General features: G+C 45.5%; 1 protein-coding gene across 16 annotated transcripts in view; it reads left to right on the top strand.

Annotated features, from left to right (window-relative positions):
* The first annotated feature begins 347 nt into the window (after positions 1 to 347).
* The window catches only part of PHLDB2 (pleckstrin homology like domain family B member 2), a 65,767-nt gene continuing 51,984 nt past the window's right edge, over positions 348 to 14,130 (top strand). For 4 of the 16 annotated variants that reach the window (XM_042031554.1, XM_042031552.1, XM_042031548.1 and 1 more), the window contains exons 1-2: positions 1,932 to 2,471; positions 10,748 to 10,857. In XM_042031554.1, the coding sequence (XP_041887488.1) occupies positions 10,809 to 10,857 (49 nt within the window). In that variant the 5' untranslated portion in view covers positions 1,932 to 2,471; positions 10,748 to 10,808. Of the gene's footprint in view, positions 405 to 1,633; positions 1,677 to 1,928; positions 2,472 to 8,867; positions 8,902 to 10,747; positions 10,858 to 14,130 lie in introns of those variants that run through there. The other 12 variants (XM_042031544.1, XM_042031538.1, XM_042031551.1 and 9 more) reach the window with 9 other exon arrangements.

The following is a 14,130-nucleotide window of genomic DNA, read 5'->3' as shown; positions in this document are numbered from 1 at the left end:
CCAGGTTCAATGCTAGTGGAAAATGAAGCACTGGGATGCTTGTGGAGGCATCACAGAAGAGACCATCTAGGTTCTGGCCTTTTAGAGTAATTAGTCTCAAAGTTTGTCTTTTTATATGTAAACTACAATAGACACCAAGGCAGGGGCAGTCTTTTGTTCAATAGTCTCTAGTATTCTGGGTGTCACTATACAGATTCCAGACATTAATGAGTTATTACAAAGTTTATATTGTAGTAAAGTACCAGTTCTAGCCAAGTAAAATATCCCCTGGAATATGTAAGGCAGGAAGTGTATCACAGCAAACTCCATTTCCTCGTGGCACATGGGAACAGTCAGCAGTCAGGGTTTACCTGGCCGAGTGCTGGGTGAGCTTCGACCCATCGCGCAGGACCCCTGCACAGCAGGTAAGTGCTGCTATTCCCGAATTTCCTCTTTGGGAAACAAACGGGGAAAGGTAGAGTGACGAGGCCACACAGCACGAAACAAGATCTCTATGCAGGATACTCTGGCTCACTGCCCTGAGTCCTCCAGGCTGGCTCGCATCTCTCACCGCCGGGGCTTGCCGTACCAAGCTGACACTGCACAGGCGCTCGGAAAGCGAAGGTTGGTTATACGCCCTGGGCTGCCAGCACCCAGTGATCCCGGGCGTGGGACGACCCCTCCCCGAAGGCTATGTCCCCTTTTTTTCCCAATGTAACAGCTCCAACCCCGCCAGTGGCCTGGCTGCTTCTGTCTCTGAGCAGCCTCCTGAGCCAGGATCCCTGCAGGGTCCGGGCTGGCACCTCCAGCCGCTTGTCGAACATGGGACGGGCGAGACGCGCTGCTCTGGCGAAAGTTTTGCCGATCTGGTGCTGGTTTGTAGGATTGCTTTGGTGTGAAAACCCCTCCAGCAAGGGCCGGCCGGGCTCACCAGCCCGTTCCCTGCTTTGGGAACAGCAAAATGCTGGGGGTGGCAGCTGCATCCTTCGGTGATGCACGGGGATGGACGGGGGTCTTTTGCATACACACGAGAGTATCTATGTATACACACATACTTCCATGGGCGTACTTTTCTCAGGTAAGAGAAAATCTTGAATCTCAGGACACCCCAGGCAGAGGCAACAGCAGGTGTGACCCCGGGCTGGGTGAGTGCCAGGGGCGCCCCAACCAGGGCACGGAGGCAACCCGGATCCACTCCGGGATCGGGAGGGCAGAGGGCAGCCCCCTCTGAAACACGGCTTCCCCGGGGATGAGGAGGAGGAGGAAGATGAGGTGGAGGGCGGGCGCAGGTAAAGCGCAGCCCCAGCCCCAGGCACGGAAAACGGGGCCCGCGCCCTGCCAGCGCCGCCCTGTTTGCTCAGCTAATCTCGCGGGCAGGAAATTGCCTGGCGACTCATATTTATGGATCGTGAAGAGCTCCACGGCGGCCCCTCCGGGGATATCCCTGTGCCCGTTTCCCCGTTCTCGCCCGTCCACCCCCTGCTCCCTCCCTTCCCCCCCATGCCGGCTGCCCTTCGCCCGCCCCGCTCCCGCGACCCCGGCCTGAGGGGAGCGAACCATTCTGCCCGCGGGGGTGCCCCGGCCCCGCCGGGGGGCGGGCGCTGCGGCGGGGGGCGGCTCCCGGGGGCGGCGGCGCTCCAGCAGCCGGGCGGGCGGCGGGGACCGGGATGCGCGGGGAGCGCCGGCGGGAGGCGGCGGTGAGTGCGGGGGAAGCGGCGTCCCGAGGGCTGGGTGAAGCCCTCCCGGCCGCGGGGATGGGAAGAGGGTCTCTCTCGGGCACGCAGAGCCTGGGCTGACACCGGCTCAGCTGCTCGCAGCCGTCCCCGGTTTTTGGGCTACTTTCAAGGGAGTTTGTGCCACCACTCCCCCCATTCACTCCCCCGCCTCCGGCCCCCTCCCACATCTGACGGGTGGGGGGGGTGGGGTTCCCCTCTTGCCCCCCGGCTCGGCAGGGACCCCGCAGCTGAAAGGGACGGGGCTCCCTCCCTGTCCCTTTAGTCGCTTCTCCGTCTTTGTCCGGGTGTTCCCCCCCGGTTCTGCCGCGTCCCCGCTGGCGAACAAAGCCTCTGCCCCGGGGGCGGCGGGGACATCCGTCCGAGGTCCGAGGAAGCAAGGAAGGAACGGCGGGGCTTGGCTTTGCTTGGTTTGGTTTTCCGTCGTCAATAATCTACCTGGTGGAGGGCAAGACGTGGGACAAGGCTCTTTGTCCACGATCCTTTGTTCGGCTGGTGGCTTGTAAAGGCTCCTGCGGCTGTGCGAGGGCTGCCGTGCCCGGCGGGGATGGGTTCCCGGGGCTGAGCCGGCGATGGATGCCGTCTCGGCATCGCTGGAGTTTAGCGGAACCCGGCGTTACGGCGGATCGGCTTGCAGACGGAAATCGGGGGTTTGGGCTCGGTCTCCCCTGACAGATTTAGAGCTCCTAAGTCCTCCCTCGTGTAGCCCTGTCAGCAGCTGGGTGGCATTCGGCGGCGCCCGGAGCCCCGCGCTCGGTGGTGAGTTCAGCTTGGGGATCAAAGCTTTCTCGGGAAGATACCTGCTGCCCACGAGCAAAGGGAGGAACGGGCTGGGAACTACGGTCCCCGCTCCTTCTCCTCCTGCCCCAAAGCTGCCCGAGGAATTTACCCGTGTGCAGAAGTGTAAATAGACAGTCTGCGCTTACATAAAGACTCAAGAGATGGGCTTTCTGCTCCTGCCGCTGAGTGCTTTCTTGATTTCACACACATGGCTTTTGTCACCAGTTCCTTTTCCCCCAAATGCTCATCTTGTCAGCCTGTCATCTTGTCTCTGTGCCTTGACTCTGCACGTTCCCGAAACCTCTGTGTCTGCATCTTCAGGGCATCTGGGTGAACATGTTGCCAGTCAGAACATGGTGAATATTTCTTTTTTGTGCCACACCTTCCCTCTCTTTTGGAGGAAGAGGGATACAAGAGCAGCCTTTTTTGCAAGTTTTCATGCTTAGTGAACTTTTTTGGTTTTGCATTCTTTATATTCTCATGGATAATGTCCTCAAAGACAAGTTGTTAACGTGGGAAAGGATGAGAGATGGGAGGAAGTAAGGTATGATAAAGTGGAATTGCAAAGGATGAGGATGGGCTTGCTTTCCCACCACAGAAGGAAGCAGTGTAGGAAAGAAAGGAGATTAAGTGATCAGAAGATGGGAGAGTGCCTACCTTTGCTGTCATGAGGAGGGGTAGTCTGAACTAAGAGGGTTACAGAAAAAGAGATACTTTTAGGGCTGTCAAGCAGTAACATTCTACCATTTCTATATAGTTCATTTTACACAGCTCCTTTTCTACACCAGCAATTTATTTTGTTTCTATTTTGACAAATGCTAAATCAACTCATTAGTGTGTCTCTGTTTTTACTGAGGATATGGAAATCTTTGCCATCAGCCAGGACAGGAAGAGTGGTCATTTTCTTCCATATCAGTTACTGTCTATACTTATCAGATACAATTATCAACCGGATCCTTGGAAGTAGTCAAAGGCATCAGTTGACCACTGTGGAGAAGGAACAAAGCTCATCATGAAAAATTTGAAGTATTTTGAGTTTAGATAGGAAGTGGAGATTAGGTGAGCTAAAGGTTGCAGATCCATCTTGAGGCTGGAGCTGGATCAGAAGGACTGAACACGTTTAAATGGGAAGATCTTTTTTGTCTTTTCCACTTGAAGATCCAGAGAAAAGATTAAATAATCAAAGTGGGTGTGGGCAAGTGCTGGTGATTGTTAATGAAGGGATTAATGCTGTGTTCACTGCACATGTAGTGTATTCTTTCCATTTTAATTTGTTCAAATGAACAGTTAATTCTGGTGTGTAATAACTGCCAGCAAGGCAAACAGTGTTTCCCACTGAATTAAACAAGCAGCTATAAAATGATGTTCTGAGTGTTTTGAGCAGGTGCTGTTCATTTAGGATTTGTTTTAGAGGTGCTGTTCATTTAGCATTTGTTTTAGACTGGTGGAGCACATCCAAGATGCTACAGAAATCCAGGGGGAGTTTTTCCCTGTAGAAAGAAGGTCCTCCAGAGACTGCAGTGTAGAGTAAACTGTATAAATATGACCAAGTTTGGGTTTTTTCTTACTCAGGTCTCATGCAGGTGGAATCAGTTTTTAAGTGAATCATTTGATTTAACTTCCTTTATTATAGTATTTGGTGTAACTGCAGGTATAGCATCTCTGTTCCTTGCCCAAGGGAATGCAGTCCTGGCGCCTGCCGGTAAATGCTGCCCCGTGTTGGTGCAGGCAGACCCATGGCTTGGTAGCACAGCAGCCACAGCCGGTGCCACTTGAGCTGTCACTGTCATAGTGTGGTGTGCCAAGCAAGTGTGATGAGGAGCATTTAGTCTGGGGGCATGCTTGCTGCCCTGAGAGTGCTGGGAAATGAAGAAGCGTTAAAGAGCTAGAGGGGACATTTGGAAATATGGGGCAAGCATCCCAGGAAGAAGACAAATTGAGGAGAAATGGACGAGCGAAACAAGAGAGACAGAAGCTGTCAGAAGGAGTGGGCACTGGAGAGAACTGATTAACGGAAGGAAGTGACAGGCGAAAGTGGCAGTGAAAGAAATCAGCACAGAGGAAAGCAGATCATGGGCAAAGGTTGCCTGAGACTGGGAAAACGCAATAGAGGGGGAAAAATGGTACGGACATCCAAGAAAAAGAAAAAAGAGTGGATGATCTTTGAAGCTGTTCTGATTAGTTTTTCTATCTGCTTAGATTTTCTGGGCCTTACCTACCTGCTCTCATTGAATTTGTCAGGGTAGTCCTGGGGCAAGTTTGTCATGTCAAGTAGGATGGGAACAGAGAAACTTCTGTTTAAGGTCTTTCTGCTCTTGTACAGTGAGAATTTCTGCTCCTGTAGAATATAAATTTGGATACAACTGTTTTGCACTCAATCCCCTTCCTGAAATTTTAGATGGAGAAAGTCTGTATTTCTTGGGTTTCAGGAGTGAGTTATATTGGCGTAGAGTATTTAAGTGTATTTATTTCTACACCAGCTCTGTTGTTTGGTTTGGGTTTTCTTAGTCTGCACAGTAAACAGTCACAGCCCACCACCAGAGCTTTCTATTTGCCATCTCTGTGTGAAACTTTAAAGTTTCAGTTTGCAAATCTTTTGAGTGTACTCAAATTTCCAATAGGAAAGGAGTTAGTGAAATAGTGTCAGAATGATACCAGGGAGCTTGTCACTACTGTCATGAGATGATACAGTCATTGGGTCAGATAACTGACTCTTGAGCTTAACTACCAGAAAGGTACCGAAATAGAAAAGATGAGTATGACTGGAGTTTGGCTTGTCCTCTGTCAACCGTGTTTTGCTGCATGATGAAAGGAGTTCATTGTTTTAACAGAAATCTCTTTTACTATGTTTCTACTTGTCTGTGGCTTTTGTTTGAGCAGAAAAGCATTAACTCTCCTTCTTCCTTCAACTTATCTCAATGAGCTACTCCAGATGAGACGGTGGTTTGTGTGACTGTAAGATAGGGAGGAGGCAGTGATGTTTACTAAAGTAATGTTTGAGTAGGTGGTCTAGTCTCTTGTATTACCAAATGCATAGGAATTAGTTTAGATTCATTGAAATGAGTGCTGTAACAGTTTCAGTTTCAGGTAAGAGTAGCTGCTATGGCACAAAAGTTACAAAGCTCCAACATTTTTCCCTGGCATTTTTATTTGTGTCTCTTACTATTTGCGGCTCGACCCTCAGTTTATAGTCACCCAACTGTAGTGTTTACATGGTAATGAATGTTTTCATTTTTGATGTGCATTTGAAATTGTCAGCTGTCGTGACCTGATTAAAATGATTATGTCCATCTACTGGACAGAGCAATTGATGTGACAATACCTACAACATCAATCCTTATCAAATAGGAGAGAATCATGTTTTAACAGTAAGACAGAGCAATTAAAAATGTCATATTTAAGTGCCATTTTTGGAGTAGTCAGTGGGTTATTACAGTAAAATATATGTGGTTTGTGAGGGGGATAATGTTATTTAGGGTGTTTTCTGTTGCACTGTTTTATTTCTTCTCCTTCTCCAATATCCAGTGTGATAATTTCTCAGAGGAAGAGGTAAGCCATAAGAGCGACTTCCTCTGCCACTCCCTTTTCCACATCGGAAACCGGCAGGATTGCAAGGGAGCGACTTAGTCAAATCTGATTCACAGATACTTGATTTTTAATTTATTTAGTGTTGCTGAGGGTGCCAAGCTGTGAGTTTTAGGAACTAAAACACCCTTTGCCTGTAACCAGACCTGGTGCTCACTTGCATGCAGGGACCTATGTGTTGCAAGATTTATATCTTGAAAAGACAGGGACTGAGCAGGTTTCAGGGCTATGCTGGCAGGAAATTAGCTGTAGCTTGGGGTCTAGTGTATTATGTTGTGGGGGAGGAGGAGGAGGAAATTAAGAAGGATGTTTAAGGCAACCTTTAGATCACAGCCTTGCTGAGTTGTCCAGGTTTTGGCAAAGATGGCTTTGCTGTCTCTTAAGGATGTGTCCATTCGTGGCTACAGAATCTCCACCAAATTATGCAGGTGCCTTTCTGTGAATATATTGTTTTAGTTTGGCAGTGGACTTCGGGAAAGATGGATTTCCACGTAAGTGTTTTGGAGGTAAACAGTAGATTCCAGTGAGTTTTACTTTGCCATCAGATTGAGCCTATCAAGACTTTTGTTTGTAAATAAGCAGAGTAAGTCAGGAATTAGAACAGGTTTGATTTAATCAGGTATAAGTACATTGTCCTCAGATTATGCAGGAAAAAGGTAAATCAGCTTGGTAATGGAACAGTCTGTTTATGAACGTAGGCATGCTATACTGTGGGAAAAGAAATCTCCAGGCACTGAACCCATCAGCACTCATTCACCAAATTTTGTTCAGAGTGTGAAAATTCAAGAGGCTTTCTTGTTTCCAAAACAGTGTGTGTTTTATTGGAGTAGTTGAAACAGACTCTAATCATTTGAGGATCTTGTTGCAGAACAAATGAAACTCTAATGATGTGCAGACGGTGCCAGTGATGGGCTTTTGTCTTCACCCTCCATCAATTGGGGTTTCGTCTGTTTTCCAAGAGTGGCAATGCACTGCTGTAGGAGTTTCTGAAGAGAAATGTGAGAGATAGTAGAGGTGCCAGGAGCTGCAGGGAGTTCACTGTTAATATTCACTGAGAAACTGAAAATCAAAAAACAATGAAGAGCAGAAAAGCCTTAAAAGATGGATGGCCAAGTTTGAGAGCTTTGTTTAAAACTGACTGTTTATTTTCAGTCAGAGAAGTGCCTTAGCGATGCCTGAGGCACTGCAACCCACTTGATTTGTAACATAAGAGAAAAGTGGGTGCCAGAGCAGGCTCTGCTGACGGGAGGTGGGTATCAGCCCAGGCAGAAATAAAGAAGAGGTGAGAAGCTTATGTGCTAGGAGAACTTCACCCTAAATCTGCGGATGAAATGCTGGGAAGTGCTGTGTACACAGGTAGTGTACTTGTGGCTTGGCTGAGCTGCAGCTTTTGGCTCCTGCACTGAAGTGTCCTGGTTTTGACCGGGATACAGTTCATTTCTTCCTGGTAGCTGTTACTGCATTGTGTTTTGGATTTAGTATGAGAATAGTGTTGATAACACACTGATGTTGTTTAGTTGTTGCTATGTAGTGTTTCTGTTGAGTCAAGGACTGCACCTTCTTATGCCACACCAGTGAGAAGGCTGGGGGGGCATGAGAAGTTCGGAGGGGACACAGCTGGGACAGCCAACCCAAGGGATATCCCACATCATATGGCATCATAATCAGCATATAAAGCTGGGAGAAGAAGGAAAAAGGGGGTGAAACATTTGGAGTGATGGAACCCTGCTTTCCCAGGGGATTAATTCCTTATTTTGTTTTGCTTTGTGCATGACTTTTGCTTTATCTATCAAACTGTCATTAATTTAGTATATGTTTTCCCTCTTTTATAATTCTCTCCCCCATCCTGGGTGGGGGTTAGCAAGCAGCTGGGGGGGCTGAGTTGCCAGCTGGGATTAAACCACTGCACAAAGGAAAGGAGTTCTTACTGTAAAGCCACCCAGTGTTATAATATCTTAAAATTGGAATCCTTTGTTTGACTCACTGCTTGAGTTGTGAATCACTGTTTCTTCTGGTCGTTAGTGAAACAAAACTTAATTTGGCCTGGGCACTGTAGAGATGAAACATGATTGGTAATGCTGTATACATTCACTTCAGATGACTTTATAAATCCCAGATGAAATAATTTTGCTTCGTTCCAGACAAGGCAGAGCGTGCATGTGCTCTGTAACTAGAGTCAGCCTTGCTGGAGGCCCTGCATAACCTCATCTGAAAGAATATGATTTCATGAGACCGCATATACTGTGGATTTTGAGCTGTTTGTTACCTTAGCTCATTAATTCATTGATTGTTTCTTGGTTTTGGTTACACTGGAAAGCTTTTTAAAAAGTTCTTCTCCCCTTTAAATGCAGTTATTACTAAGTGATGACTTCTCTGATCTCTCATCCTCTAGGAAAAGAGATGTGTAATGAGTTATCAAACCTGAAATGAAAACATATAAATATTTAAACTCAAAAAAGGTTATTAGCAAACCCCGGTATTCACCAAATTGAATCAAAGATTGAATTTTTAATTGCATAGATTCCCTTCCCTTTCAGCTGTGCTCTCCTTAATGTTTGTCACATTGATGAAGTGGTAGCTGTCATCTCACAAATAGAAAGGATGGGGGTTTTGGTGTTCTTAACCATAAAGCAGCAATGTTAGAGACACGGGAAATGCAATGAATCTTCCTGTCTTTCTAAACAACCCTTTGTTCTGTCTTTTAATTCCAAGTTGTCCATGTTTGGTTTTTCTGTTCAATGATACAGTGACATCTTTGTTGCAGACAGATGTGAAATGTTGAGTGTCACTAGTTTTCTGTGTCAAGTTGAACACGGCCTGAAAAGTTAAGTTTTTGGTTTTTTTCTGGGGACCTCTGGGCACAAAATGCAGTATTTTTAATAGAGATGACACAAGCAATATGCCAAGGTGTCAACATAGTGGCAGTATTAACTGGATTTGTGTCCTGATCCTTCTGCGCTTGGTCTGCAGACAAGTGGGAGAGCCGCTGTCACCTCTTGCTGGGGTTGGCTGCCTGTAGCTGCAGCTGTGCCAGGGATCCATGGGCAGTCCACAGCCCCGCTCCAGCAGAGCTGGGTGCCTGGGATGCTATGCAGGCTTTGAGTTTGGAGGATCTGAGGCAAGCTGGAAGGAATCGGGGAAGGGGTCTGTCCATGGGTTGGAAGACAAATGAGGTAAAAAGGATGGTAAATGTTTCATGTCAATAAAATAACCTGTTGAGGATGAAAATTGGGTTGAAAAGCTTTCTGCTGCCTGGGTTCTTTCCCATCAGCTGCTCTGGAGAATTTCAGTCCTGTTGTGCTGGAGAGGCTGGACATGTGGGTGAGCCCCCTCAGGAGCTGCAGCGCTCTGGGGGGGTCTCCTTCCTTACCCTGGCTCCTTGGAGAGTAGTGTCATTTTCGGGGAGTGGTGGGTTATGTATCTTGGAGGAAGCTGCATCTTGCTGTGAGGGGTAGAGTGTGCATAGTGGGGTTGAAACTTTCTTTGGGACTGAGAAATGACCTCTACAGAGAAAGAAGAAGCATTGCAAAGTGAGGCCAGCACAGGAGGTTCCTGGGGGAACCCAGTGAAAGGACAGGGACTGGCCCCCTGTGGGAGAGCAGCTTGCAGGGAGCAGGTGAGGCAGAAGCCAGAGGCAGAATGAAGGAGCCTCCCTCTGCAAGGATCAGTAGCCAGCTCCCTTCTCCCAGGGCTGTCCTCCCAGGAGAGTAACATGAAAAAGCATGGCACAGGAAGTCTGTGCACCACAGACCTGGAACCTTGGGGCTGTCATGACTGCAGTTAATTAAATAGGTGGCTTGTCTCTAGAGAGCCCCAGATATCTGTCTCCATTCTTCACTTGTTTTCCTGACACGTTTCTATTTGCTTGTCCAGAGCTAAGCCCAAGGACCTACAGATGGTCGCCATGAATTTTGTCACTTGATGCAATTTTTAAAAAAATTTTTGTCAACCTTTTAGAAAGAGATGTGCATAAAAAATAAATAAGCCTTTTAATAGAGCAACTCACTAGAAGTCTTCTATTTGGATTTAGTTTTTAGTGGCTGGGATTTAATTTTGGCATTTCTTTTAAGCCAAGTCTCTCTTGAAGCCATATCAATTTTTAATTTGATCTTAAATGAGCTTTCAAGAATCCCTTTGCATTCCTAGTCCGGCTTCTTTGGAAACTCAGAAAACATTTTCTGTGTTTTGGATGACATACCTGGTTTTGCATAGGTTTATTCATGGTTGCAGAATGCTGGTGTTGCGTGGGCTGAACTTGGGCTATGGGCTTTCAAAATAAAGTCTTCAGCAGCAAAGTGCAACCTTGTTTGTCATTTCTTAAGGAAGTCACAGGATCACAGACAAAACTCAGGAGCTGTGACTAGTACAGAGCCTGTACAGAGTTTGGACAGAGTCATACATAGATAATGGCTGATTATCAAAACAAATTATATGTCTTTTAAACTGATAAACAACTGCAGACAGGTTTTACCTTTTTTTTCCACAGACTCCACATTAAACATGGAGTATCCTTTCCAAATATCTTTTAACATATTTCTTTTTGAGTTGTCTGTGGAAATTTTACCATAAGAAAAGCCAGTGGTGTTCTATATTATGCACTCAAAAAATGTTCCCAAAATACACTTTTTAACACAGCGTGGTTTTTTTTTTCTTTTTTACTTTATTTGCAGGTCAAAATTTATCTGGTTCACTCAAATTAGTGTCATTTTAACCATCCTGTAGAAGAGAAATATGATGCCAAACAGAAGTAACCTCTCCTCCTTCCAGAATGCTGGATCAGGTAATCAGTTAAAATGAGGTTTGTTTGTAATGCACTGAGATCTTTCAGAATTTCTGATTGATTTTGGCCCTTTAATTCTCCTGACACATGGATAAGATCAGCACTCTGTTCTTATTCCATGTCTAACTCCATTTACCAGGCAGAACAAGGCCACGGCTGGATATGCTGCAGACAGCCAACCCTCCCCCATCACTTTAATGCCTGTCTGGAACAGATACCAGTGACCCCCAGCTAAACAACTTGGGAAAGGAAGAAAAGGAAGGAGGGGATGGAAAGCAAAAAAAAATTTAAAAAAAGGAAGAATTTCCTTCTGTAGCTCCAGGCAGCAAATACTTTGCTAAACAGAGGACCCTTGTGCTGAGCATGAAAGCTGGGGCTGACCTGGATGCAGGATGGGTTCAGGGCACGTCACGAGCTGAAGCTCCCATCCTTAGTCTCTAGAGCTGCATGCAAAGACAGCATCAGCCAGGATGTGTAACACAGCCTGGCATATTCATCAAGTTTCAACTCAAACATTACCCTAGAAATAAACAAAGCAAACAAGATCTGGTTGGTGGGAAGCAGCTTTGGTTTATTTAAACATGTGCTGTTGTCCAGTTGGGTTTTAACTGTATGATTGCGGGCACTGTGGTGCTGGAAACAAAAACGCAGAGGAACTGGCACAAGGAATAGTAGAGAAAAGCTGAACTGGATTGACTACATGAAGGTATCATGACCTTTTCTTACTGTACTTGTTTGGATTTCAAGTACAATGAACCCTTCACTGCTGTGGTGAACAGGCATGAAAGTTTCCATGAGCTAACTTGTTATTTGGCAAAAGCATCCAGTCTTTGTAGGATTAAATGTGCCCTACTGCTGTTGCAAGGGAGTAATGAACAATTATTAATGTCCCATTAATGTGTCTGCCAAGCTATTTATAGAGGAGCCAGTGAAATTTATGCAAAAATATTTGAACTTAGCTGGGTTAGTTAAGGTTTGGACAATACAATTTTCATATGAGATCAGATTTCAGTTTTAAGAGAGATTTGGAAGAGGGGAGGAGAAAAAGAGACTGAGATGGAAATTAGGGTCTGTTCCACAATGGAAGGTTAAGTATAAAAGACATATCCATTGTGCTTTACATCTGGGCTCTTAAATAACTTCTACATCTTATTCTTCTTCCTTAAAACACCACTAATATGATGAATACTTGATTCTTCCAGGTGACGTTGTCTTGTCCTGACAAGAGTTCTTCTGAATTTGGGTCACATTTATCCTTTTGTTCATTTGAACTTCATCACCGCTGTTATCAAAATTTATGAAAATAGCTAAAAAATGTCAAGTAAAATATCACAATATAAGAAACTGCAGTTTCACTGCTCAAAGTGGCGATGGTGTGATGGAGAACTCTGAATTCACTGGTTCAAAGGCAACTTAGATAGTTGTATCATCATCATAAGTGTGTTAAAATTATAAATATAATACAAATTCCATATTTACAGCCAGCATAAAAATATTTAATTCTGTGTAGAGGTAGACTTGAGGTTTAGTTTTGAAGGTGCAAGTTAATGTTTCTGGCCTCTACCAGAGCTTGTAATTAACAACTGCTTAGCCAGGTCCACTGTGGTCAAGAAGGTGTTTTATTTTACTTTGATTTTTGTGTTTGTGTCCCCTAAGGGTGGCTCCTTTTATCTGCTGCCTATTCAGTTCCATAAGTAATGATAGTTATCTCTGTTCCCAAAATTACAGCTTTTTCTCTTACTAATCGAGGAGAACATGTTGTTGCACACCTGGATTGAGCAGAGGAAGCCTGTGCAGCAGAGGACTGGTGATGCCCTGGACAGTGGTGAATTCCGTGGCGTTGTGCCTTCTTAGCAAGGAAGGTCCTGGAGACCAGGACCCTTGGGAGGAATGCATTGCCACCTTCCACAAGATGTGAACGTAGTGATTCTCAGTGAAACCAGGTCATATGAGTTCTGGTGGCAGACAGGAATCCCAAATTCTGTCTCTTGGTTGATACAATTGCCTGAAGCGGTACTTGGGAGAGGACTAAAGTATTGCCTCCGAGGACTTTAAGGGCACTTTACACATTAGGTTTTCCCACCGAGTGACAAGCTGAAATTCAGTTTCTCATGAGGAAGCTGAAGTCACAGGTGAAATGTGACTGAGCCAAGAGTAAATCCCAGATTTGACCCTTACTTTCAGAAACAACACTTGCTGGCACTGCAGGAACTGACACTCAGAAGTGCTTTATTAGTTCAAAGTGTAGACTAGCACATCCCAGAAGCTGCTGTAAATGTTAATGGTGTCATTTCTACATCAGCTGAGGTCTAAGTGTAAGCCTGCTGGGGCTCCTGTTTATCTCCTGCAGGAACTGGCACCATCAGGAGCTGAATTCCTTTCTTTGCTTTCGGCAAAGTGGTGCTCAGAACTGTAGACTAGAGCTTGACACTTTGTTGAACAATAACATCCACCACAGCAAAGGCTTTCTTGGTCTGTGCTCTCTTCCTGAGTATAAATTAGATTTCTGAACAATCATTAGGATCTGTAACTTTCACCCCCGTCCGTATTTTTAATAGTCATGTGGGTTTGATGTTTTGAATGAAGTCATGCAGCCTAGCATTCTACTTCCTTAAGGTTATCTTTTAACCAAAGTGCTCTTTGCAGATGTAGTTACAGCTTTGTATTTTTAGAGCATGAGCTGAAACACCTTGAAAAACGTGCCTTGGTTTTGTACTTTCCCATTAAGCTTTGCAGGACCATCCACAAAGTAAGCAGAAAAGTGACAAACTCCTGAGCTTTAAATTGAGTTCACTAGTATATCAGGGCTCATATGCACTAGCTGCACAGATTAAAGGAAGAGGTGATCCAGAGCAGTATCTTATGTCTTTGGCCCTGGGAGACCCGAGTTGGATTCTTTACTCCGCTGTCTGCTTTGCATATTCTCCCTGTTCCTCAGTTCCTCAGCTGTAAAACATCAGGACAACAATTCTTCCTTACTTCATGGATATCTTAAGAGGCTCAGGATTATAAAGGTTGAACCACAGACTCCTGCAATGGATAGGACAGCAAAGAAAGAGTCTAGCCTCTTTCCAACTGTGTTGCTGACTTTGGTATGGTTTTGTGCCTCTACCGCTTCTTTTTCTGTCTCCCATCTTCTGCAGAAGCAGATGGGAAAATTGTGCATCTCCTCCTTTGCTTAGTGATCTGAGACACATTTATTACAAGCACAGTAATTATTGCAAAAAGTGTTCACGTTATTTTGCAGGCATGCACATGCAAGAGGCTACTTAC

The sequence above is a fragment of the Corvus kubaryi genome, unplaced genomic scaffold, assembly GCF_017639235.1.
Source record: "Corvus kubaryi isolate FWS band 111438036 unplaced genomic scaffold, C.kubaryi_AGA036_p1.0 37341, whole genome shotgun sequence".
Classification (NCBI taxonomy): domain Eukaryota; kingdom Metazoa; phylum Chordata; class Aves; order Passeriformes; family Corvidae; genus Corvus; species Corvus kubaryi.
This window is presented reverse-complemented; position numbering and strand designations above follow the sequence as displayed.